Source organism: Trachurus japonicus, chromosome 19 (genome assembly GCF_045865225.1).
Source record: "Trachurus japonicus isolate A0001 chromosome 19, Traja_1.0".
Classification (NCBI taxonomy): domain Eukaryota; kingdom Metazoa; phylum Chordata; class Actinopteri; order Carangiformes; family Carangidae; genus Trachurus; species Trachurus japonicus.
The window spans coordinates 16246543-16268628 of record NC_140925.1 but is presented as its reverse complement, the minus strand read 5'-3'; the positions used below and the strand labels follow the sequence as shown (position 1 = coordinate 16268628).

The following is a 22086-nucleotide window of genomic DNA, read 5'->3' as shown; positions in this document are numbered from 1 at the left end:
TCTGTGATCACTGAAGTGAGAGAATGATGAATCCACAGGTAACCACGGCAGGTAAGACTCCAGCTGTTATCAAGATGCTTTCTACTTATATCTCGGTGTATGCCAAGTCCTCTAGCCAACGTGCCAGTGTGAGGAGATGCATAACCAGAGCAGCGAGCTCCAGGCTCATGCACAACTTGAACCATGTCTGTTTTTAGCTCTATAGCCTGAGTTTTCCCATGACTGTACTGTATATACCTGCCTGATGTGTTTCATGTGTTATTGACTTGATGTACAAACAGAAAAACAGGTGGTTTATACTAATTCTCCTGACGTCTGTGAAGTAGGAGAGGGAATTCTACAGTTTTGATGGAGACTATACATTACAATAAAAACAGCCACAAAGCAGCTGTCATAACATCAATCACGCTGCGACATATAAACCAACTCCACAGAGAACTCGAAGTCTGACGTCCACGGTTGAGCTGAGGTGAGTGTTTATGATTAACGGAAAAGAGCCCGAGAGAAAGAAAAACAAGAATGAGAAGCGCGGTGTCCCAAAAGGTCGGTGTCAGATAAATCAACATCTCTGTGACATTACTTCATGGTTTGTTGTGAAACTCCCTGGTTTCACCTTCACTTTGAAACAATACGTCAGGGTTGGCATTTGAAACTCTAGAAAGAAATCCTTCTCTGCTTTCCTTCCCTTTATGCACCTGTGAAGCTTCACTTTGGACGTCTCCCACTCGATGCCGACGTCTAACTGACTTTCATTGTTTGGGATAATGGGAGTTATAGAATAGAAGATGCGTCTATTCTCTCTTGTCACTGTGGGCTTGTCTGCAGACCGCTGGTCCAGAGGTGAGGAGAGGTTCACTGCAGGTCTGACTGGATCATATTTACACTCACTGTGTGACGCATGAAGAGTTCTGTGGAAGTGATTGAGCTCTTGCTACACACCTTGGCTTCACGTATGAGAAAGAATGAATGAATCCTTCAACTTCCTCAACTCAGCTGCTTCAACCTGCAGCGCTGATATTATTTGGAATAGCACAGGTTTGCAGAAAGTCTGTCCACGGTTTGCATGCAATTGTGCCAATAGGTGCACAGAGAGACTGAGCAAATCACGTGGGACAGATCCTGATACCAGGCCAGACCGGAGCCTGCTACGTCTTCATGTCACTCACTCTACACAGATCTGATATCAGACCTTGTATTAACATCTGTCTCAGGTGATTTAATCACAAGTAATCAGCTCTAAGTTCAGACGTAAACACATCCAAGATGGACTGAGGACACAATTGAGATCTGATCACTCAGACCACATATTTCAGCACAGAGCACTGATCTACTCAACTCCTCTGTCCTCTGCTCTCTCTCTGTCTTTCACTCACTCTTTATCTTAACACAAGACGACTTCACGTGGCGAGTTCAGTTTCTAACATGCATGATGCTTTAAAGACGGTTTTAAGTCAGTGCATTTGCATCGTGTCCGTCTCCACTTTCATTTGAAGCCTCTTAACAGACATTCCATCCATCACAGTGGAGCCGTGACTTTCAGACACTCTGATTGGTTACAGGATAACGATCTAAAAAGCAGCTACAGCTACGAAATCAACAGCCATAAGATAAAGGGAAAGTAAAAAGGTTGACCTCTGCGTAACCTCGGCCTGTGGATGCCTCCCTACCCCTTCACCTAAGGCTGGGATTAACAGGTCAACCCAGCAGCCGCCGTACAAGGCAGCATCATTACACACATCTTGTCTAATTAACTGCCTCACAGGAAAACTGGGAGCTCAACTCAGAATCAGTCCTGAGCAGGGCTTCTGGGAATTTTTTTTTTTTTTTTTAACTCGCTTGATCTGTGTTGATATTGTTATGTTGAATTCTTGATTCCAGTATTTTTAATCTTAATATAATATATCCAGGTTTAATCCAAGTTTTAATCAGTTATTTCAACAAGTAATCAGCCAAATAAATGACTTTCTTTCTTTTGAATATTTCTATTAAACATTTATACATTTATGTGACATCCCAGGAATTGATTAGGAAGTGACAGAGCAGTAAAATAATGAAGAGTCAATAATGTCCAACTAAATATTATATAAATAAATAAAGATTCAGTGTTTTTCAACCAGAATTCAGAGAGAGAGAGAGAGAGAAAAGGTTCTGCACTCCCTTGATGTGGACTTCCCTTACTGTTACTTCATTTCTTGTGTTATCATTATTATTGAATATTGAGTTTAGTTCATAAGTCCCATGCTAATGTACCAAACCTTTAGTTTTTCAGTAATCCTGTGGTGAATTGAACAGACTGGCTCGGTGTAGTGCTGTGACCTGCGCTGGATGCTGAGGCAAGCCTCCACCTCAGGCTCAGATTAACAGGTCAACGCAGATACAAGTTAATGAGACGCAGCAACACTTTACATACCACCGGTGTTTACAAAAAACGGAAGGGGGCTGTGCTTGTGTGTGTGTGTGTGTGTGTGTAGCTGTGGCAGGGGGTTGCTCTTGAGCAGGTGAACTATAGGACAGGTGAAAGTTGAAAAGGCCAGTGAAACATAATATAGCTGAATGTGATGCAGAGGGGTGAAACGTGGGACAGCTGAGGTGAAACACACATAAAGGTGAAAACACATTAAAGCTGCACAACTGAACATGTAATTAAAAAAGTAACTCACATCATCATGTACACAACACGTCCTCCTGCCTCAACAATGAAGGTTGTTTTTGTTAACCCTCTGATGCGACCTGTACAAATGGTGCCCCACAGGTCCTAGTGTTACAGGTCTGTGGTTGTCATGGTTATGATGATAAACACAGTGTACAGTGTGCCTAAGTTCACCGCCATATTTACTGAGATACCAGCCATGACCTGGTTAGGTGTATAGGTTAAAGCGCCTCTGAGGCTCTTTCATGTTGTGCGGGATGAGGACTGCATTTCCCATGAGCTCTAGCGTGTATTGTCATAAAGACGCTTCTCTGGCTCACACATCAGGGTTCCAGACTAACTTTTTTGTGAGCAGTTTTAGGCAAATTACTTTGGAAATGCATTTAAAATCCTTAAGAACAGCCTCTAGCAGGACAGCGGAGCACCGGAGCAGGCTGACGTTATAGCCCAGGATGGGTGCTCGAGTGTCATGACTCAGTAACTGCGGCGGTGAACTTAGGCACACTGTACACTGTTTATCATCATAACCATGGCAACCACAGACCTGTAACACTAGGACCTGTGGGGCACCATTTGTACGGGTCGTATCAGAGGATTAACAAAAACAACCTTCATTGTTGAGGCAGGAGGATGTGATGATGTGAGTTACTTTACCTTTTTTTAATGTGGATTCATCCACATTAATATGACACTCTTTTATAACCAAAAGCAAACTTCACTGGGTATCTTTAAAATACCTACTTCTTCAACCTTGTTGTCAGCCTTAATAACAATAATACAATGTTGAATGGTCGTCATGGATGATTGAACCAACATGAACTGATACTTAAGCATTTTCCTGTGCTGACTCATCCATCTCCAACAACCTCCTCCTGACATGGACTTTGGAGTGACAACACAGTAGTGTGGACATGTCCAAAGCAGCATTTTTAAACCAAAATAATATCCATCCAAATGACCTGGGTCCATACTAATGCACCTTCCTGTGTACTGTTTATTCTGTGGTTGTATTAGTTGCAGAACATATGCAAAGACAATGGTCTTGTAATTGTTATCCATGTTGCTTTCACATTTGGTACCGGTGACTGATATTGTAGGATTTGCAGTCTGCTAACTGTCCAGAAATTAGTTTTAAGACGTCTAAACTCTGGAGTTGTGTGGATGTTAGAGGTATAAACATAGCAAAAGTGATGCATTTTAAAATGTTTAAAACTAGTGTAAATGTAGCCACACACCATGACAACGCCGGTCATCAGGTTTGTCACATTATTTTGTAAAGAGATTGATACCTTGTATAAAATGAATGAGCATTACATGAAGTGGTCCTACCCTTGAGTTGGCTGAGTCTGTATGCGTGTAAATGTGTCTTTCCTGTTACTACTCAGTGAGGTATTTTACCTGTCGCAGGTCGATGAAGGCCAACTGGAGTGTGTCTCCTTGGAAACCAGGGACGGGCTCTGAGCTTGCAAACACTGAAAGAAAGAAAAGCCCCAGAAAACAGTGACTTTAAACTCACAGTACTGTATATAGTATTCAGTGCTACACACAGCTAGCGCCATAAACTGGGACTCCACACCTGCTTCTTGGTGCTGGGACCATAAACACAGTGTTTATGTGGAGCACTGACTGTACTCAGTCATCTAAACGCTGGGTCACATGGGCATTAAAATACAGGGTCAGTGATGACCAGAGGTTTACTGGCACCTCCTGAAATACCTGACACTATCTGAATTGTTAACCCTCAGTGATTAGCTATAAAAAAGATTTGACTTTAGGATGGAAACAGGAACAACTTAAATATTGTTTTTTGTTTTTTTGCTTTGACACTGTACATAAAGAAAAGAGAATCCTAACAAACAAATTATCATACAATATAAATGTCTCCATTGCATATTTTGAGTGTTTGACTACAAAGGTTTTTTTCTGATTTCAAATGTTTTCCAGTTTAGTTTAGATTCTCACATTAATGATGCAATGTCGTGTTGTGTTACTGCTGATAAAAACACAATAGAAGTCTTCCACTGGAGAAGAGCAACGACTGCAGTGTGAGGAGATGATTCAAGATGTTCAGTAACTGATCATTAATACTGTGCATGAACCCTGCAGGTTAAAGCATCACCGGCTCCACAGTGGGGAGTCGCTCAGTCATGTGTTCATCTGATAACCTTTGATTTCTTTGTTCAAATTCACAGCATCACATCAGAAACTAAGAGAAAAGTAACATGATATTGTTTTGTTGTGACTCCCTGGATCATCTGACATAGTGCTGAACTTTAGGTGACCCAAACACACACTCACACACACACACAAACATGCACACACACCCACAGACTTAGAGCCAGGCCCTGGTGATTTTACACTCTAAAGTAAACACACACCTAAATGTGAACACACAGAATAAACCGAGGTGTGTATGTCTATGTCAACATGTAATGTTGTATCACAACCTCAGCAGTCTGGATTCAGACCAGGGCACATCAACAGCTGTATTACACCGTCATGAGACACAGTTGACAATATTTTGATGAAAAGAAAAGAAAGAGACTTTTCTTTTTTTCCAATTAAACTAAACCTGAAATTTTAAATGCCTCAAAATCAAGACAGTAGTCATACAGGTCCAACAGGTTCTATTCTGGGTCGATATCTAGTGCATACGATAATGCATATTTTGTGACAAGTTTATAATCCAAATCCAAATACTGGTAACACTTTATAATAAGTACACACTATTAAGCATTAGTTAAGCATTAAATACTGAATTCATCATTTATAACACATGAATCCCCATTAGTATGTAGTTTATAAATACACTTAGTGCTCATCAAAGATAAGTAAAATATTTTTAACAGTGTTTATAAACTACATACTAATGAGTATTCATGTGCTATAAATTATGAATTCAGTATTTAATTCTTAACTAATGCTTAATAGTGTGTACTTATGTTACCCAAATACTCTGCCTTGACACTTTTATAGTTGTCTTATAATAAGACAGACTTGTTTCTGAAAACCACAAAGTAAAATACATGCTGTGTTGAAGGTTACTGCATTTAGCCTCTCTTTTCTCTTTTTTGTTCTGTAAATGTTGTGGGGCCAACAGATCTTATCTTAATCTACCACCTATGGTCTATCTGTCTGCTTTGGCTATTTTAACTTCTATTTTACCATCTATAGTGATATTTTTCTTCAGCTACGAAACTAAACGTAGGGTTAGAGTTATTGTCTACTGATGTCGAGAAATATATTTCACAGGAGTGAAATGAGTGAGCGAAAAAGTCTCTGATTTTGTCCAATTCCATTTGATGACAGGAAAGAACCATTACAGTCAGTGTTTTGAATGCAATGTCAATTTGCGTGTCTGAGTTGTGTTTACATACAATTTCAAAGAAAGCATCCTTTTCTCTATGAGCCACTTGTTCATTCCATATTAAACCTGGGAACTATTTAAATTCCTTTGTTCCAATTCTCAGTCTCAAATGCAAATCATAATCAACCAATGAACTAAAATCAATTTGCCAAAATGACAGCCGCTGGTGTAGAGCAAACTTTATTATAACTCTTTCCAGGCCTGTCAAACATTATTGCAGCAAAAATAAAAGGAAACATGACTTTTATTTGTACTTACATTCACATTGAATTACATCTAAGTTGAACTGCTGGATGGCGCCCATGCTGATCTGTTTGAGCTCTGTGTCCAGCAGCATCTGCATCAGTGATGTGGACAGGTGCTTACAGGCCGACATACAGGCCGTCTGAGCCACTTTACCCTGCAGAGAGAGAGAGAGACAGGGGGAGGGGGGCCAAGAGAAGAGGCAGGAGAGAGAGAGAGAGAGAGATGGGAAGGTGTGGAAAAGATTAGGATGAGGATGAAAAGGACGGAGAATAAGGACAAGATGGGGAGTGGGAGAGTCGAGTTGAGGTCACAGGAGGGGGTGAACATTAATAAAAAGAGGGAGGGGTTGAGCATGGAAATGATTTGGGTGTGTGTTGGAAGGAGTTGAAGGAGGAGAGTAAAAAGGTATAAAAGAGATTGTGTAGCAATTGGCAGGAGAGTAAAAGGTTAAATGGTGACAGGAGAAGGAGGAGTAAAAATAGATATAGGGGATAAAGAGCAGGAAGGGCAAAAAACAAGTCAGTGTTAGTTGTTTTACACACTTTACACACTTCACACCATCTACTGTCTAGCCCAGGGGTCAGGAACCTATGGGCTTTGTGAGTGCTGAAGTTTCTTTTAAGTCATTAACAACAAACTGTCTTAGTGATGGAAGAATTTGACGCCGCCAGGCCCCACCTGAACAGATGGAAAAAGAGAATGAGTACACAACCCGCTTTGGATTAGGCTAAAGAAGCAATTTTGCTACTTTTAATTAAATGGATACTTCACCCAAAATCGATAATTCACCAATTTTCTACTCACCATCACGCCAAGGAAGGGCTTAGAGAACCTTCGGAGTTATCAAAACGCTTATATCATACATCCAATTGGTTACAACAATGAACAAACATCTTGCCACTGGGAGCTACTGCTACAACAAGGCTAAAAACAGGGATCAAAGTACGGTAATTTTTTCCAAACAACTTTTTCATGTGGTGGCTTTCTGATGCGTTTTGATGACTCAGAAAGTTCTCCAAACCCTTCCTTGGCATGGACGGTGAGTAGAAAATTGGTGAATTATCGATTTTGGGTGAAGTATACCTTTAATAATACTGTCAAATATTAAATGTTTTAAAAGTGGGTTTGGTCAAATTTTAATACCAGCTGCAAATCAGCAGGAAAAACTGTGCAGCCGTACCGACATGTTACAAAGAATTTGTGCCCAGGGACAAAGTATATTATCAAGCATAGGTTCAACTTTGGTGAACTTTTTTTTGCAGTGTTAACAGTGCTGCTCTGTGAGGGATGGGACAGTTAGAGAGGCCGTAGATAAAAGCTAAACTACACAACCAGTTGATCTGTACTGTAACAGGGCTCTGAACACGGAGGAAACTTCTTGCATGTGACTGCTGTCGTGAATGCTTTTTGGCAAATTGAACAGTTGATTTGCCAACAAGATGAGTCTGGAACCACAAACAAACCAAAAGGAGAGTTAACTGCTACAGACATGCAGAGAGACAGGGACCGGCCGGGCTGCAGTCTCAGTCTACATGCTCAGTCTCTACAGCAGGAGTCCTCCAGCAGGGGTTTGTGTTGACTTCATGCAGTGTCAATACAAATCACACAGATAATGACAACGTGTGGAAAAACACACAAAACGTGGGATTTTGGTACAAAAGGTTCATGGTGAATGCAGCAGAAGACATTTGTGTGCACTGTGCAAGAGACATGAGACATGATGTGTCTGATAAGATGAAGAGAGAAGACTATGAATGCACTACACTAGTGGGGTTTTTTTGTTTTCAAAGTTCAGTTCCCTACTTGGTCCTGGCTCACAAGTGCTTCTCCTGCCATGCAAAAGGATAAAAGACTATTTGTGGTCCTGTCTAAACACTGAAAAACTACACAAAGTAAAGAATCTGATCATCTTTTCGGTGTCCCACTTCCTGGTTTCATTGGACATGGCTTAACACAACCAGGAAGTGACCCTAGTTAATAAATCTCACATGGCTTTGTGGTTGTGAAGTCACAGATATTTGTTTTGTTTTGTTTGTAATGCAGAATGACAGCGATGACCACAACAAGTCATATTCTGACCCAATGACAAACACGGTTTGTGAGTCATCTGCATATTACAAGACACATGGAATATGTTATGACTTGAAGACACGCAGCAAGGCTTCAGTGAACAGGTTTGTGGTGTACAGTTGCATAACGTGCTCTTAAACCAGATTAATAACATTATCATCATAAATCAAAAGAAGGAAAGGTTCCTGACCCCTGATTCATAGAGCTACTATTTAATTACGATCCTCACACATGAAGCAATTCTTACCCGTACTGTACATTTTGTTAAAGAGATTCATGTGTCGACATTCCTCACCTTACAATGGGTATCTGCTAAAACATGCTTTAATTAGTGGATCATAAAATCTGTCATTGAGAGATGGAAAACTATTTATGGTGCTATTCATTTCCCAAAGATGTGCTCTTTGCAATACATCACACATAACAACACCAGGTACGCCAACACATGCAGGTAAATTAGGTCAACGACTATACACACAAAACACTCCACCTTCTTCTAGTGAGTTTTTATGGCTCCATACACTACTCTCCATTACCAGATGTCGTGTGGATTTTAAAGACTGAGGCATGTCTGAGGCACTGACAGTGACTGAATGTGTCAGGAAACTACAGTTTGTGTGTTTGTGGTAAACAGGGACAGAGCAGCAGGTCAACACAATCCATTTCCACAGATACTCATGCAAAAACTCTCACAGGGATGATGTGGCGACCCCAACGTCAAGGACCATGCCACCAGCTGTCTTTGTTGAAATACATTAAGAAACATTCGTTTTAATAATAACATTAAAGATGGCAATCAGTGATTCAAAAACAGAAGTCACCGAAGATACCTCGCAAAGTGTTTTTTGCGAGCCAAAGAGAGCCGACATAAGGGAGTCAATGGATGTTTAGCTTCCTTTGTTTGAGCTCCACAGCATCCCTGTTGGTATCGTTCATGCTGACGGTTGACCAGCAGACAGACAGCAGTGATACATGGTGCGCCAGTGGTGAAGGCTGCAAGGCTTCACTCCTAACGAGTAGCTATCACATCTCCAAATCTCCGAAGTCACACAATACAGTAAGTACATGACATTACAATACGAGCAGATTGTTGATTCTGGATAGAGTGGTGGCCAACTCAGGGGTCGTTCACACAGAGAGGTGCCACTGAGGAAAAAGTTCTTTGGATGAATTCCCAGCCACACTAATTGCTTTTTTGTTTTTTTTTAATTTTCAATGTTTATTCAGGGGCCAGGTAACTTTTTGAATCTGTTTCTTTATCTCAAGAAGAGAAGAGAGAGGTAACACTGTCCTACTGTTCTTTCTGCACTAAAATGTGGATGAAAAACCTGAAAACACTAACTTATACAGAATTATTGTGGATGTAACCTTGGTGTCTTGGCAGCAAGCTGCAATTAAGAAAAATGGAACTTACAGAAAAATGTGCACCTTGCCCCACTCATTGTGGTGTCTCGTGTTTCTCTGTGTAAACAACCGCTGACGGCTGAGCATTTTCTCTGAGGAAGTATGCACGGAATGCTTTTACTCGGACCGCTTCCATTTTCTACTTGGACAGACACAAACTGTACAGTGGCGTCGTATGACAGCCGAGGATATAACTGAAAGATGACCCGAACACTTTCTTTCCATGAGTGTTCTTTATCTACATCTAAATCTACATTTCACCTAAAAAGTAAGAGAATGAATGACTGTCAAACTTAACAGAAAAGTAACAGAAAAAGGAGATGATCTGTCAGATCTTGTCATGGAAATTGTTCTTTTCTGATATCTAATATGACAGTAAAACAGAAATAAATAAATGGTTTATATTTCTTAGTTGAATTATAAAGTTAAAACTAGTAGAGGATTCATAAAAACAACCAAAAATGATCAATAAGTTAGTGAAATCCCAAATTAATGAAGAAATGTCTAAGTTACTTGCAACTGTTAGAGTTGTTGCATCCACTACAGGAGCTACAGGTTGAATGTAAACCCTGTCTCTCAGCATCTTCAGTACAAAAGGTGCCGGACAAACCAACAAGGCCGGAGTGGTGGAGCCTCCACAGTCAGACATAAGCATGCTTTTCATCTCCTTTCTGCCTGCACAATGGCAGCATAGTGTTGTAACAGCCAGGCAGGGATACTCACCGACATCGACGCATGGTCATTGTTGTTATTCTGAGCAGAGACACCCCCAAACCAAGCAAAAATGGAAGAGGGGGGAGGGAAGGAGGGAAAGGACAGGAAAAGAAATGTGGCAACAATAAATGGACAGGAGGAGGTAAATTCAACTAGCGATATCTAGGCATGCTTCACAAGTCAACATAATAAAGGAGGAAAACAAAGCAGTTAGAGCGCTGTTCCGGTACAGAGGGAGCAGAGGGGGGAGACTGAAGACATTCATAAAAACTAAAAAAACTAAAAGCAAAACAAAAGCAACTCAAGACGTGGTAAGAGGTGTTGGGGAGAGAGGCAGGCAGGTGGCCCCCAGCTGAACAGACTGTAGCTGTGAGCTGTCTGGACCACAACATGTTACTGACTGAGACTGCTATATCACTGAATCTGCCTCGTACACGTGAAGATGAGCAAAAGCAGTTAATGATTCAGTAACAGCACAGGTACCATGCGATCACCAAGGCAACACACACTCAAACTCACACTTGTAAAACAAACCCACACACTTTAATAGGGATGTGATGAACGAAAAGCAAAAAACGGCAGAACACAGTTGGGGATATTCTGGGGAAAATGGAAAGAAAACTGAAAAAGTGTTGCACCCCCTATTTATAGAGTTTAAATGGATCTAAAAACCAAAGAGACAATGTCCCACAGTTCCCAGAGAGAGGCGGCAGCTTCGGTGGGTCATAGTAAGTGGGAGGATCGGACTCACCGGGAGGTGTGTGAAGACCTGGAAGGTGGAGCGCAGGAAATTGATCAGGTCCATGAGGTACCCTGAGGCGCGACCGTCTGACTCAGCCATGCCCCACTCATAGTCTGCCAGCTGGATAAACTCATCGATCTTCTGGTTGAGTTTGGTGTAGATTTCTCCCTCTGCAGCGTGACGTGCATCCTGGAAAATACATTTAATTAGATTATGACTTTTTTATTGCAAACAAGCCTAGATTGTGCACTCCAATGATTTATCATTGAATTGATCCTTGTTTTGTTTTATTTGATTCCTTGTAAAAGAAACAAGTTGTGAAGAGTGGAGCCAGGAAAGATTCAGGTGTGGTTTCCACACTGAGAATGGCAGTATCCCTGTTCATAATATAATGCACCCTTATTCCATTCACAATCATTGGAAAAGATTAGGCTAACCTATTGTAATTAGAACTTGATCCATTAAGATCAATTTGAAAAGTCTAGAAAGGCCACCTGTTCTCATTTCCTTTCATTGCATTCATCATCACTTTCATGTGTGAGAACAGACAGGTAGTCAGCTAGTCCTGCAGACAGGTCAGACGTGTGCTCACAACAGGCTGTTGAGCTGGGACTTTCTCCCTAGGAGGAGCCCAGGGAAAAAGTTAATAGTGCACAAACTTTTACAGTACATGGTATCCAGTTCTCTGTAATCCACCCCTGGTCAAAACTTGCTGCCTACAGTGCCCACAATACAACAGCTAATGTAGCCTGGATCCCCCAGCTTCATGCAGAGAAAAGGAGAGGTGAGGTCACACACACTGACTCATAACATCACTTATTACACTTCACACAGCTCTCTCCAGAACCTTTTCACACAAGCAACAGCACTCTCAAAGTGTTCCTAATAGAGTACTAGGGAAGTTTAAAAACAGAGATCTGCTGATCTGATCAAACTTTGGACTCTCTGTTTATGTATCTATTGTTGCTTATATTTAGCATACTGTTCCCAGCAATACAAAGGCTCCTGCAGCTCTGTTTATAAGAGCAGGGCAACTTGTCACAAGCTCAATTCCAGCATCAAAGACAGAGCAAATATTGTGCAAATAAAAAGAGGAAACATGACATCAACAACTAACTGTATAATTACTATAAGGACAAAATGAAAATGAAGAATAATCTGCATGACACTGGTGTGTTACCTTGAATGTGGCCAGGCCGTAGAGTCTGGTGGTGTGTACTGTTTCAGGGGAGACGTTGGTGATGTTTGTTATGAACTCCTCCAGATACCTGCAGGCCTGCTCCAGGTGGGTGGTGTTAATGATAATCTGCACCAGCTATGGAGAGAGGGTCACACAGGTTTAGATGAAATGTCAAAATCCTTTGGTTTGGGTGGTGTGTGCACAGGCGTGGTGTGTGTTGGTGCTACCTCAGTCAGTCCTATGTGAGGTTTCTTGATGAGGTTTTGCAGACAGCTGCTGAGCGTTCTTGTCAGCAGCAGGTTGGTTGATTTTCTCAGCATGTCGTCAATCTCTGTTGAACTGAACACACAATAAATATGTCTGTTTAAGTCACAAGAAAGAGCGAGGACACGAGGGGATGCATCTCGATGTACCTGACTGTACAGTGGCCTACCTGCGGTGTAGTGACTCTGAGAACTTGAGACTGGCGTATATGAACTCTTTGACCTGTGTGTAGATCTGAGGGACAGACTGGGACATCGGCAGCTTCTTAGGAAAGTCCTGCTGCTTACGCACAGACACACACACACATTCACAAAACATGGAAAGCAACAACGTTAAATAACTGACTCTTTACCTAACTTACACCCATAATTCAAGTCATACTGCTTCGCTTCTGGAGAAATGTTATATTTCCATGTAAGAGTGCCATTTAACCATAATGCCGGGTCAAATTTAAAGATGCCAAATGTAAGTTTTCTGATGACTGACTGGTAAAGTTCTTGGGATTGTCTCAAGAGTTTCAGCCATTATTACATTTATTAAATGTCATCTAGGTCTTCAGGGCAGGTTGGAGGCTACAGTGAGTTATAATCAGAAAACAACAGGGTGGGTCGCAGTTAGCTGCCTAGCATGCTAACTTCAGTAGAGGAAAAGATGTAATAAAGATTGTCGTTGGTCTGCACCTCTGGAAAAAGCTCTTGGTGAGTATAGAAATTAAGTTTGATGCTGAAATACTTGTGTCAATTTAAAAGGATATTTCAACATTTTGGCAAATCCGCCCATTGCCATAACCCCTATAGTTTTAGGAGTAGGTTCACCTTTAATTGTCGGTGCAAGCTGTTTTTTAGATCTGCGGGGCAGAGACGTGAGCTCTGCACAGCGCACAGTATTTCCATACCAGGCTTTCCCTCATCAAACTCATCAAATACACAATCCAACAACTCCAAAACGCTCTCGTGGACAAGTTGTGACCTGCACATTCACCACGTTGAGATAATAACGGGATAATAACGGGAGTGTTTTGGAGTTGTTAGATTGTGTATTAATTTTGATGAGCTTGCACCGACAACAGCACCGACAATTAAAGGTAAGGAACCTACTCCTATGACTATAGGGATTATGGCAATAGGCGAATTTGCCAAAATGTTGAAATATCCCTTTAAAAGATGTGGAAGTTAAATGAGGGTACTGGGTGGTGGAAGCCTTCAGCAATTACTATGGGCAAATGTGAAGTACATACAAAGAATGTGTATCTGTAACAATCATTATTTTTCATTGCATGTGTCAATATGCAATAAAACTAAACTGTTTAGGATTGTGAGTCTAATGTATTTGAACTTGTTACCTTCTCTATCTCTGCATCATGGAAGGGGAAGCGGCTGATGACCAGTTTGTACTCCTCCTCAGTCTCCACTGGAATGGGACTGTAGTTATCCAACTCAAAGATCTCCCTGTGGAAAAGGACACTGTTTGACGTTTGTGCACACTTGTGTTTAATGGACACATTACACAGTTGATCGGACGTTTTCATCAGATCACATCACACAACAGCAAAGCCCACCTGAAAACTAGCGCCCACTTCTTCAACAACGTTTCGTTGTACTGGTCTCTGACCTCGAAGAGCAGGTCGAACAGCCGGTTCACTGGGAAACCATAATCCTGTATATACACGAAAATCAACAGTGTTCAAGTCGGTTGTTTTACACACTTCTGAGTTACTGTTTAAATGAAGAGTGCCTCTGGACCAACCTGTAGTGTGTCAGCAAAGATGACTATGAGGTTCTTCAGCTCCAGGACCAGGTCTGGGTCATCACAGTAAGACTGGAGATTAAAAAAAACAAAAAAACAGTTTATACGAACAGCAGCAACAATAAGATGGTAACCATTTATGAACTCTTCATTAGATCTGTGGAACTCTAGTGTTTAATTCAGAGAATTTAAAGAGCTTGTTGCATTTATTATATAGGGGTAATTGAGGGAGCTTTATTCTTATGAAAACTGTTATGATTTCAAGAACTGAATTTGCCACAGTTTATCCTTGTAAATGTAATGCGTGAAGTGCTTGAATAGAAAGCCCGACAGGCATAACAACAGTAACCGAGGGGGGGGCGTGGCTTAGCCGAGGGTCAATCAACACCAACAAAGTCCCCCAATGTTTCTGCAGTGCGGTGATTTATGGCCCTGAAAGCACAACAGTTGTGTCCCTTCACACCGACACAAGGATCCTGCCAAACGCAACGAGTGTGTAAATCAACAGAGTAAATGAACACAACCTGAGATCCCATGTAAAGCAGCGGCTGCCTGCCTCTCTGTTTACTCAGACACACACAACCACACACGCACGCACACAGCACAACAGTCAGCTGGAGGCTGGATCATGTCCCAATTAGAAACCACTTTCTGATCCCTGCTTTATATGAATATAATATGATTTATCAGTGTATTCTTTTAATTTATTCTTTTACTCTATGAATGAACAGAGAATCTGAAAATGTATTCTACATGTTTTTCTTTGTTTGTTTTTTTGTCATTTACTTTTTATTGATTTTCGATTTTGTATATTAACAAACAAACAATCAAACAATGAACATGAAGACCTATAGACGAGTGCAAACTATCAAGGAGAAAGTAAAAGCGTACATAAAGAGACTGGGAAACACCTCCAGTCGTGAAAGTGAGCAATAGGAGTAAAAAAAAGGTAAAGAGAAAAGTAAATACATAAAAGTATTAATGATAGTCCAATCTGAGATTACCTGAAGTCCGGTCTAACGGTAGAGACATAGAGACATACACTTAGATTAAAAGTAATTCTTTCCATTACAAAGATGCTGTACACAATATCAATCCATTCATCTACAGTAGGTGCCTCCCTCTTCAGCCATTTCTTACAAGCCACCAGTAATATTCTCAGCAAATATTTATCTTTGTTCCTCCACTCCAGTTTCTCTAGATCTACCAGACATAACCAATTGAAACATAACGTTATATTGTTGAAAACACAGTCTCTAGAATTTGATGTATGCGCAACCAAAATGGGGTCACAACAGGGCAACACCAGAATATATGATAGTGATTCGCCTCTTCTTGCTGCTTCCGCAACATCTCCAACATTCTGTCTGATTGGAATATGATCTCTTTTGATATGGAGTGCAGAAATCGACATGTTTTGAGTTATTATTGGACTGGCTCGTGGGGACATTAGTGAAAGGGACCTGTGTTTGTGGTCTGACTATACAGAGGCTGTTAAGTCCAGTAACCTGCCACTGTGGCCCAGCGGAGGGGCTGCAGGCCAGGGGGGATACATGGGGGCCATTGTTAGTCCTCTCGCCCCACGCTGTGCAGCCCATTTTCTTGCCTGTTAGCATAATCCTCTGGGTCATTTACAACTGACTGGAACCCAGCAGTCAGGGAATATGCCTTCTTAATCTGCTGTTATTGTTGCAATCTGTCTCTCATTAAGGCCCCAATGACCTCCTCTTTGGCCGCATGCGTATGTGTGTTTTGACCTCTTCTCTTTAGAGCGGCATCATTAGTGTGTTTGTGGGTGCACTGACCTCTGTGTGTGTGTGTGTGTGTGTGTGTGTGTCTGTGTGCATGTGTGTGCGCTAGTGAATGCAGGTTCTTCCAGGATAAATAGATCCACAGCAGGCTCTATTATCTCCATTAACTCCCAACAGTCTCCTTCTCATTCAAAGTCAACACCCTGCTGGCTGCTTGTGCATGCGTTCATGTGTGTGTGTGTGTGTGTGTGTGTGTGTGTGTGTGAGCCTTACAGAGTGTGTCCGGAGCACGGCGATGATCTTGGACAGGGCCATGTTCCACAGTTCATCGGTGAAAGCTCTGGTCACTAGTCCCCGTGTGGCATGGAGGATATGATCCTCCACAACAAAGAACCTGGTGACGCAGGAAACACACACACACGTGTCAGTACTGTTATTTACAGTGGAACAAGGTGACGGTGAAGTGAGAATGAGAGCAACATCTTACCCTACGATCTGGTTGAAGTATCTTCTGTAGCCTTCCACTGTCTCATGCTGGACACACAGACAGACAGACACAATAAAAAACCATGTTAACACACAGTAGACAAATGAATCAGATACTCATGTGCGCACACACACAATATACAATACACCAGATATAACATCCATATGACAGCTGGTTTACTGCAACAAATGAGTGCAGGAAATATATTGAATAACTTGCAACAATATCCACATACACACAATGAAGACTTATAGCTGTCTATTAATGCAACTCTGCAATCTGCTTCTAATCTCCAAGCTGCATTCAAAATACAGTGTCTCCAATAACACAATAAGTCAGGAATGCTCTGAACTCCTGGTATGAATTACATTAATTGATTTGTTTATTTAAGTGTCATGTACATTATTGTGCCCTGCCCACATTGGCTAACAAGACATTAAACAATGTAAATAAAAAACATTGAAATTCAAATTTCATTCAATTTTATTTGGCTCTGTAAATTTCCTAAGTATACATCCTGTGTGTTTTGTGTTATGTTGTGTGTTGCTCACCATGTTGGCCTGTGGCTGCAGCACTAGCCTGGCCTGTTTTTTCCTCTGTTTCCTGTAATAGTTCTCAAATGTTTCTCGGTCGCCCTGCGGACACAGAGAAACACGACAAAACATCAACTTACTGATCAGGGGAAGTTGTTGGCTCTAGTTTATTTTTCCTGTTACAAAACAAGCTGTTGTTTATTTCTCAAATATTGAAATTAGAAAAACGTGAAGAAAACCTAAACCATTTGAAAAATCAATAATTATAACAAAAATTATTTTTATTCCTAAATGATAACAGGTATCTGTGGTGCTCTCCACTAGAATAGCTATTAGGGGCAGTTTAACTGACACAGTATTCTGTTAGCTATACACGATTGTTACTCATTACTCTTATCTTGTTTGGTAAAAAAATGTGTGGGTGTTAGAGGCAGAGAGACGTACCAGCACAGTGTAAATGTGTAAACATCTGTAAACAGGTGAGAAGTCCACCAGGTCCTGAGCTGTGAGAACCTGTCAAACACAGAAGAAGAAATGTGATTATACTGCTGAAGTCTTCTCCATTCATATGGACATGCATCAACTAATGAAATCAAGTTAACTCTTTGACTGCCAGCCATTCTCACAGCAGCTTCCTCCGGCTTGCCAGGCATTTTCCAGCTTTTTGACTGATTTCCGTAGACCCACCATATATTATGTACTGTTACTACATACACATTCAACCCATCAAAGGAAAGATGAGGGTCTCTAGTTTCCAGCAAAAAAAAATGTTTGTTTCTATCTTGTTCCAGTCTTGTGAAATTGGCGGTTGAATATAGGTTAGTTTAGCCCAAAATGCCATTTTGGCACCAAAATCTTGAGAAAAAGAGGTTTTTGTGTCGGCTGTCATTTTCAGGTGAACCAGTACAATTGGCTCCTTTATATTTTGCTTTAGTGATGCCTCAACATCTGTACAGTTGTTCTCTTGTAAACAACAACTAAATCAACACTGACAAATGACTTTTGATGACAATAGACAAAATATTTAGCTACTGACACACACTACTGCAGCCTTTTTCCTTCTTTTCTTTGAGTTACAACTTTTTATTTTCTTTTTTTTTAGTGTGTGTGCGTACGTGACGTGTGCGTGTGCGTGTGCGTGTGTGTCTGTGTGTGTGTGTGTGTGTGTGCGCGCGCGCGCGCGGATCAGTTCGACAGGTTTTTGTAGCCGAAACACGGCACTTTAGATCAGATCCAGCTTCCTCTGGTCAGCAGGCAGCGGTCTCACTCACTCTCTGTCTCTCACACACATCTACACACACACACACACACACAGCCGACAGCTCTGGCTGACGTCACGTGCCCCCTGAACTCAGCCACAGACAGTCTCTGTAGCTCACAACAGACAGACACCATAGCTCTCCTCGTCACGTTCGCCGGCGCCGTCCGTTCCTCATCCACACTAGATCGGGGATTTTCAAGCTGCTATCTGAGTGATTTCTCGCAAAATCTGGCGACTTTCCAAACGCTCTTGATGACTAACGACGAGCGATCAACGGGGCTGTTGTTACTAACGTTTGTGCTTTGTATCACGGAGCTGCACGGAGCTTCAACGAGCTGCCGAGCCGCCATGAGCCCCGCCGCCGCCCCCTAAGCTCTCACCGGCGGCCAGAGTGTCAGGGAGCGGCGCTGCTGCAGTCAGACACCCGCTCCGCTCCGTGAGGGGGGAAAAACACGCTATAGTTTTTATATCTCTCAATCCAAATGTGTTTTTCTGCAGTTTATTTTGATGATACAAGTCTGATCTTCACAGAGGAGTAGGGCAAGACATTCAGCATGGCGTTGCCATTAAAAAAACGCTAAGACGAGTTATCTCGTCTTTGGCAGACTACGCTTGGATTCGCTAAGACGAGATAACTCGTCTTTGGCAGTCAAAGAGTTAAGTAGAATATAAATATACTGTGGTGCTGTGACAATTGAGCTGCTTGATTTGCACTTGAAAGGAAGCTGTTGATCACAAAAGAGTCAATTTCAGTTACACCAATACTGAGAATGCCAATGCATTTACAGTATATAACAGGAAAAAACAACATAGACCAGTATGAAAATGTCAGTAAAAATGGAAAAGTTATTTTTTACTCAAATATACACAGCGTTTCTTTACCTCTTCATCTGCGTCCTCCTCGTCTCCTGTGTCGTCGTCCACCATCAGGCCGTTGTGAGTGTGTGTTCGTCCGTTCAGGGAGTACACAGGCTTGGCGTAGTGACCCATACTGGCCTGCTTGGTTACAGCGCTGTTAAAGGTCCTGTGCTGCTGCGCCTGTCCCGGTGCAGACACACAGGTGGTGAATAACTCTTCAGAGCTGTTGCATATGTTTTGAAAAAACAAACACAGCCTCATACCTGTCTCATGGCAGTCTCTCCAACTTTGTCCGAGTGCTTCCTGATGCTCTCCAGGAAGTCCTTGAGGTCGGACATGGAGATTTCCTTGATCTCCTCTCTCAGTCTGGGCAGGTTTTCAGCCATGATCTGACAGAACCTGTACTTACTGACCCTGCAGAGACAAGCCACTTCTGTTAACTTCTAAGAAGTACGGTCCTGTTCATATCTGCTGTTAGCATACATCAATCACAAGTGGACAACTTTATGTACATCGGCTCACACCATTCACTAGAATACATCCCCAGATTACAAATGTGGACAAAGCCAGTTTACCTGTTTCGATAATTAACTGAATGAGTATGAGTGAGATCCTACTTTTAATTTTGCAGAGGATATCAAAGACATAGTGGCAGTCTTCTGATGTGACCCAGGACACTTTCACATACACAGTGCTGGAAGAGTAAGGCCATATCAAGACCTGTGATCCGTGTGATCAGACCATAAAGGACTCACTATAAGGCCAGGTACCATCAGGATCTACTATTAAATCAAAACATGATCTATGCTTGTATGGAAAAGAATGAAATGCATCACCATGGAAATGGACCAAATCAGCAAGGCTGTAATCAAATAAATAAATAGAAGGCAAGCAGATACAGAACAGCATCATTGCTTCCTTAATGAAAGTATGTTTTTTGCCTCTACTCAGTGACATGGTTTTATTCAGCAGCTGTTCATGTGAAAGAGCTCCAGTAAAGCCACTGTTTACTTCCTGTTCAGCATCAAACAGCAGACAGAAAGAAAGAGGCCTTGACGGTAAAAATATCTATATGCTGCCCTGTTCCCACTAGATGTCTAGACAAACATGTTCTCAGTAACACCTGTGTGGTGTTTACAGTTTGTTCTACAACCAGTAGGTGACAGCTTTAAATGTCAATGTTGAGAAGAGAAAGGTGGTTTGATTTAAAGGACAAATCAGACACATGTGAATGCTCATATGGCAGAATGAATCATTTAGTCAACCAACCTGGGGATGTAGACCTTCTCAAGCTGCTCCATGGTCTTCAACGCAGCATAGTATCTGAGGAGAGAAATGGTGAAGCTCTGGTTAGGAGGCATCATTGATTAAGCCTTTAAAGGACAGTTTCAAAATGTTTAAGTTCATCTAACAACAATAACTGGTTAACCGAAACCCCTGCAGTTGCTTAAACTAAATCCACAGACCAATTTCTCGATAAAAAATACATTGGATCGTTTATCTAAAGGTGATCTTCTTCTTCTTCTTCTTCTTCTTTTCGGCTTTTCTCTTCAGGGGTTGCAACAGCGAATCATCTGCCTCCATCTAACCCTACCCTCTGCTTCCTACCTTATTATCTAACGGTAATAAAATGTGTACTTTAGTCATATGAAGAGATTCCAAAGTCGCACTCCTTTCCCCTACTCTCTAACTCTCCCCACTGCAGACATCTATTCTTTAAAGTAAAACTTCAGTTTTGTATTTGGTTGAGTTCAGTAGGTTTTCTGATACATTTGGGTCAGGTGGTCTCAATAAAACAGTAGAAGGAGAGAACAAAACAGTGGCAACAGAAGCTGCGAAGTAAAGTAAAGGAAAACAGCTTGAAGTAATTTTCTGAATACAGAATGCTTTTCTCTGTGGACTGGGCATGTTTATACTTTCACACAGTTAATACAGAATCCAGAACTGCTTCATAATAATAAACAAAAAAAAACATGGACATGTACCTAAAGATGGGATCCTTAGAGGTCAATGTTAATTTTAATGTAATGTAATAAGGAATAGAGAAAATGAAAAGTGTATAAAACATAGTAAATTAACTCGCAGCAAACAAACACATCTCTTTTTACAAACTGAGAGACAAACACAACCCTCTGTCTCTCCTCCAGGCCCATAAATAGGTACAACCCAGCACCTCCCTCTAGAATGAACTGGCACACACTCAGAGTTGAACACTTGAGAGGGCATCCTGAATAGCAACGACTCAAAAAATAAATAAATAAATAAATCTTCCCAGACATCTAAGCATGACCTTTAAACTCCCCTTCACCTAAAACAAGCTGGAAATTCCATAACATAAAATGAACTCTGTTATTGAACTCTACTCTTTAATTAAAAAAGTAATAGTTCTGCAGACAGAAAAATGCCTCTGAGGCCTTCACTGTTCTCAGACACAGCAGAATCAAAGAGCTTCACGTATGTCTAGTTGCGTGCAGTGTGATGTTTTATTCCCAGTGTCTATTCTGAAACCTGTGTAATAAACATACTGTGGTCTGTCATAGTACGCACACATCACAAGGGTTCAGCCTCGGGTCAGCTTGCTGGGCTCCCATCATTAGGCTGATAGGCAGCCTGTGAAGGGATCTAATTGGTCGGTCAGTGAGTGTAAAATGTGTTGTATACACATGAACAGAAGACACACTCATAAGCCGTACAGTGAAAAGGTTTGTCAGAGTGCAGGTCACCAGGATGGAGGACACAAAGGCCGCAAGTGGCAGGAGATTGAACAGAATGTGACCTGGGCAGCAGCGCATACAGCACCAGACAATAATGTG

General features: G+C 41.5%; 1 protein-coding gene across 7 annotated transcripts in view; it reads right to left on the bottom strand.

Moving 5' to 3' along the window:
• exoc6 (exocyst complex component 6) overlaps window positions 1–22086 on the bottom strand; it is a 43004-nt gene that overhangs the window by 7012 nt on the left and 13906 nt on the right. For 4 of the 7 annotated variants that reach the window (XM_085761207.1, XM_085761208.1, XM_085761209.1 and 1 more), the window contains exons 6-22: window positions 20543–20596; window positions 19537–19687; window positions 19298–19453; window positions 17599–17667; window positions 17173–17256; window positions 16622–16668; window positions 16408–16528; window positions 14384–14455; window positions 14196–14293; window positions 13980–14085; window positions 12807–12916; window positions 12601–12712; window positions 12374–12508; window positions 11203–11382; window positions 10461–10490; window positions 6276–6417; window positions 4049–4122 (exon numbers count right to left, since the gene is read on the bottom strand). In XM_085761207.1, the coding sequence (XP_085617333.1) occupies window positions 4049–4122; window positions 6276–6417; window positions 10461–10490; window positions 11203–11382; window positions 12374–12508; window positions 12601–12712; window positions 12807–12916; window positions 13980–14085; window positions 14196–14293; window positions 14384–14455; window positions 16408–16528; window positions 16622–16668; window positions 17173–17256; window positions 17599–17667; window positions 19298–19453; window positions 19537–19687; window positions 20543–20596 (1741 nt within the window). Of the gene's footprint in view, window positions 1–4048; window positions 4123–6275; window positions 6418–6466; window positions 6942–10460; window positions 10491–11202; window positions 11383–12373; window positions 12509–12600; window positions 12713–12806; window positions 12917–13979; window positions 14086–14195; window positions 14294–14383; window positions 14456–16407; window positions 16529–16621; window positions 16669–17172; window positions 17257–17598; window positions 17668–19297; window positions 19454–19536; window positions 19688–20542; window positions 20597–22086 lie in introns of those variants that run through there. The other 3 variants (XM_085761210.1, XM_085761212.1, XM_085761213.1) reach the window with 2 other exon arrangements.